The sequence below is a fragment of the Catharus ustulatus genome, chromosome 3 (genome assembly GCF_009819885.2).
Source record: "Catharus ustulatus isolate bCatUst1 chromosome 3, bCatUst1.pri.v2, whole genome shotgun sequence".
NCBI lineage: Eukaryota > Metazoa > Chordata > Aves > Passeriformes > Turdidae > Catharus > Catharus ustulatus.
The window spans coordinates 71,747,060-71,751,823 of NC_046223.1; the positions used below are offsets into that span (position 1 = coordinate 71,747,060).

The following is a 4,764-nucleotide window of genomic DNA, read 5'->3' on the forward strand; positions in this document are numbered from 1 at the left end:
ATAGACTGCACCATTGACACGAGAACATAAAAACCATTGAGTCCATGGGCCTGCAGAAACAAGGACATAGTAATGACAATTGCCATTGCAGTCCTGGTCTCTATGCAAGCAAAGTTACCCACAGCCTTTTGGGACTAGATTAGACATGGCCCCCTTGAGCAGACACATGGCTGTCCCCTGGGCTGGCTTCCCACTGGGACTATGGGGAAATCATAGCCCTGCCCTGCACAGTGATTGGAAATGGGACTCCAGGATTTTTTGTCTCCCCAAATAATTTCATTATTAAGGTCAAAGTGCCCTCATCTGATAATAGGATGAGTTTGTGGATCCAGATACTACAAATGTAACACCATTTTCTCAAATTTCTGCTGTTTCAAGAAAAAACTCAGAAAGCAAAATACGTGCTATACACAACTCCTGGACTTCCTCCATCATCTAACATGAAATGTTGTTTGGGGAGAGAAGAGATTAAGTAGCCTCCCTTATGGTATTCCAGTCAGGTGTTCCTGCAGATCTGGATTCACTTTGGAAATTAAAGCTGTATTTTACTTCAAGTGGGTTGATGTCAACTCCACTGTCAGGGCTAACCAAAACTTATCAGAATACTCTCTCCTCTTTTACCTTAGTTTTTCCTAGAAATTATGATAATTTCCTAGAAATTATCTTTCTGAATGTGGCATATAGAAAAAACTCATGCATCTGTATTGTCTCAGGAAAATGAATGGCTAAGCTCACTGTTACCCAAATTTTCTTCCTGTAAGAGAAGAATGCTTGGGGAAACACTTTGAAAGTGTCACATTTTTAACAGGAGGGATCCAGCTTTATTTTTTACATACAGTGAATCACTGGGGAAAGTAGTAACTGAAAATGTGATCATATAACAGAAAAAAAGGACCAAAGTATTTTTAAAGCAACATAGGATAAAATATAAATTAAAAAAATGGAAGAATAACTCACCTAAATCCTTTACACTCCTCAATTAAGTGGTTTATTGCTGAAGTGGGATTCTATTCAGTTAAGTTCTTTGACTTTTATACAGAATGTCACTGTGCAATGAATTCATGGCGAAAATCCTTCTGTGCCCTGGGTTAAAGGAGGGAGGTTGCATTAGAGGTGGTCTGCGGCAGATTCTGCCCCTCTGGGAACTAAAAGTAAGGACAAGAAGTTTCTTCTAGGGGTTTTAGAGACAATGTTGGTCTTCAGTGCCTGTACAGGGCTCACAGAATCCTGCTCAGGTCCTACACATCTCACACCTGGGTGCAGGGTCCATGCCAGGGCTTGAGGATCTGCACTCAGCAACTCTCTCTCGTGGTTTTGTTGCAGCCAACACGGGAATGACTAAGATTTATGAGGCTAAAGCCTAGCAGATGGCACATTTTCTTGTTTTAACAGAAAGCTTTGCCACATTTGACCTGTCTGAGGCACTCACTGGTCTTTTCCCTCAGCAGTTACGCTTATGGGTGTTGCAGCACCTTTGGCTGAGTGTCTGCAGGGTGAGGTCAGAGCAGGGTGAGGATGCTCCAGCCAGCAGTTTGGTCCCTGGCTTTGCAAGGGGAAGGAAGCTTGAGGACACTGTGTGCCACCCAGCCACAGGGTGCTTTTATTTGCTGCCTTAGACATAACATATGGCATGTGACTTAAAAGGGGCATTAAAAAAATCTTTTTTTTTTACCAGCAACTTGAGTGTTCTTAATTTGTGCAGTACTTTGACCTATAATAAAATCTAGTTTGAATTATATTTAACACCTGTGCAACAGTTCCCTGATGAACTGCATGCCTGAAGGTAGTAATCAATTACAATGTCAGATTTGTGATTATCAGAATTGATAAAAATAGCGGAACTAGCAGTCTGGAATAACAATTTTTCTTTTAAATTAAATATCTTTGTATTATCAACGAAATGATGCTGGGTTTCTTAATATCTGAACATAATACAGCACTAATGATTCACAGCCTCTCCTTGTGGAGCCTGCTGCTCCAGCAGGCAGAAGTTTGATCCATTGCCCAGTCATAAACTGGGAAAAGCCCTAGTCCAAACTTTTTATATGGTACCATGCATATAAAAGTAATCTGTTTTAGCCCTTAAATGCAATCAGAAAAGGTAGTGATAAACTGTAACATAACCAAGATATTAGTGCAGCATAATTATAAATACAGGAACAGCAACACTGCTTCTGAAATCTGCTGCACGTGCCATTGTTCTGAATAGATCAGTCACTGGTGGATTGGAACCTGAGGGAAGGAGTGTTCCAAACTCCAAACAACCTTGACCTCTGATGGACTCTTTGAAGCCACTAAGCCATGGGATTGTCAGAAGACTGTATACTGCTCTGAGACATGCAGGCAGCAAAGATGCACTTAAACGATTTTCTACAGCATGCAGTCCAAAAACAAGGAGGCAGAGAAACAATTCAGATTCCCCTCAGAACTGCGGATGATAAGGAAAGTCCACGTATTGTGGCATTTCACAGTCTTTTAGGAAAGAATACTGTGCCATTTTTCCCCTATTCTTTTTGCCCCTTTTAGCATTAGAATAAAAAAAGAGCCCAGCTTAGAGAATGCTTCTACCCACAGTCTGATAATTTTTAAATGAGTCATTATTGTAAAAAGCTAATTTATAACTTGAAAATTAAAGCTACTGGGAACCTGGTGAGTAACTGTAACAAGCAGCCTATTTGACCAGGCTATTTGTTTATTTGTTTCTTCAGGAAAAAAAAAAAAAAGGACTTTGCTCCACTGGCAAATTTTCCAACTCTCTTCTTTCTAAAAGCATCTAAGCACACAATATTATATTACATTTTATATATTTTTATTTGTATACAAAATGTTATAATTTATCAATGTTGTGCAGCAAAGTATAGACACATACATCACATACATACATCCCCACGCCCTTCCCTCCCCCGACACACACACTTAGAAATACAACACGAACACAACTTTCTTTCTCTCTGCCCTTCAGAAAGGCAACACTGTTTTGGCAGGTCAGCAGCTAGAAATAAGGTGCTATAATTAAGCAGTACCGGAATGTCTTCACTTTACAAATGTGATGTGCAAGTTTATATACAACCACATTGTTGGCTTTTTTTCAGGGAACCCGAAACTCCATACCCCGAATCACTCTCCGAGATACAAATACGTATAAAGTGCTAATACTTAAGCATGTTTCCAATGACTTCACGACGTAGTTTGAAGTTTAGAACAGGCACTGTAAAAGTTCACTGGGTAGATTGTCACTGGGCGCAGTTTGACAAAGTCACTCAGACATCGCTGGGGGACCGGGAACGAAAGGACACTTTAGCCTGAAAGCAGCCACAGAAGAGCACCCACATGGACCTCTGGATTTCCTGGTTTCTGTAGGCATAAATGATGGGGTTGATCATGGAGTTGTAGGTAGCGGGTAGGAGCGTGGCGTACGTGTACACAGAGGGGTAGTCGGGATCCCCCACCACACAGTAGATGGCAAAAGGCAGCCAGCTGGCTCCGAAAGTCCCGAGGATGATAGCCAGGGTAGAGACTCCTTTTTTGGTGGTGACATAGTGCGAAGCAGTCAGAAAGTGCTGCTGGAGAGCTATCTGGTGGGCATGCCTGCAGACGATCTTGCAGATCTCGATGTAGAGATGGAGCATGATGAGGAAAATGAGAAAGAAAGAGGCAGACAGCAGCGTCACGTTACTCTTGGTCAAGGGTCTGACGACGCTGCAGGAGGTGCGGTCGTGGAGGCAGTTCCAGCCCAGGACGGGCAGCAGCCCCAGGCACAGGGAGACCCCCCAGGCACCCGCCAGCATGGTGTGAATGCAGAGCACCGTCCTCTCCGAGTAGTAGGTGAGGGCATTGTAGAGGGAGAGGTAGCGATCGACCGTGATGGCCAGCAAGCTACTCACGGAGGCGGCGAAGGAGGCGACCAGGAAGCCCACGGTCAGCAGGCTGACGGTCTCCGAGCGGATCACGTACTGGAAAACGAAGTTGAGGATGAGGCCGAGGCCGGCCAGGAGGTCAGCCGTGGCCAGGCTGCCCACCAGCACGAACATGGGGGTGCGCAGGGAGGGCGAGTAGCAGATGATGGCAACCACCAGGGCGTTCTCGCAGGCGATGGCGGTGCCGGACACGCAGAGCATCACATCCCAGGGGTTGAGGGCGGCGGGCGCGGGGGGCCGCGACGAGAGCTCCAGCGAGGCGTTGTCGCCGCCGGCCGGCAGCCGCGGGGCCGCCGCTCCGCTCTCGTTCAGGGCTGCCGCTGCCTCCATCGGGGGCTGTGTGGGGACCGCGGCGGGGCGGCGCTGGGGCGTGGGCAGATGGGGCAGCTGTGGGGTGGCGCTGGGGCGGCGGTGGGGCGGCGGTGCAGCAGCGGTGCAGCGGCGGTGGGGCGGCGGTGAGGCGCGCATGCCGGGCGGCGGCACCGCGCCCGCCCTGTCTGTGGTGCTGAACCCGCAGAAGTTTCCCGCCGGCCCGGCCGCCCCCGAGCCCCGCCCCGCGCACACGTCAGGGGCGGGCCGGGCAGCCCGGGCAGCGGGCGGGGAGCGGGCTGGGAGCGGGCTGGGAACCGGGCTGCCGGCTGCGGGGGGTGCGCTGGGCTCCGAGATAGGCAGGGTTTGGTCGGGGCAGCGGGAGAGAGGGGTGGGCACACACACAGAGAAACAGGCACACACACACAAGGAGCCGATTCTCCCGCTGCTTTCCCCCCTCTCCACAGCTTTCTCCCTCGGCGGGTGCCGTCCGTGCAGCGCTTGCTGGAAGGGCTCTGAGCGCAGCGGGAGCTCCGCG

The 4,764-nt window shown here is 48.5% G+C and overlaps 1 protein-coding gene across 1 annotated transcript; it reads right to left on the reverse strand.

Annotated features, from left to right (window-relative positions):
- Positions 1–2,854: 2,854 nt before the first annotated feature.
- Positions 2,855–4,247, reverse strand: GPR6 (G protein-coupled receptor 6). The gene has a single exon (XM_033055502.2). The coding sequence runs from the start codon at positions 4,245–4,247 to the stop codon at positions 3,261–3,263; it is 987 nt and encodes a 328-aa protein (XP_032911393.1). The 3' UTR covers positions 2,855–3,260.
- Positions 4,248–4,764: the final 517 nt, after the last annotated feature.

Coding starts and splice junctions, on each gene's coding strand:
- GPR6 (XM_033055502.2), bottom strand. CDS start 4,247: ATGGAGGCAGCGGCAGCCCTGAACGAGAGCGGAGCGGCGGCCCCGCGG.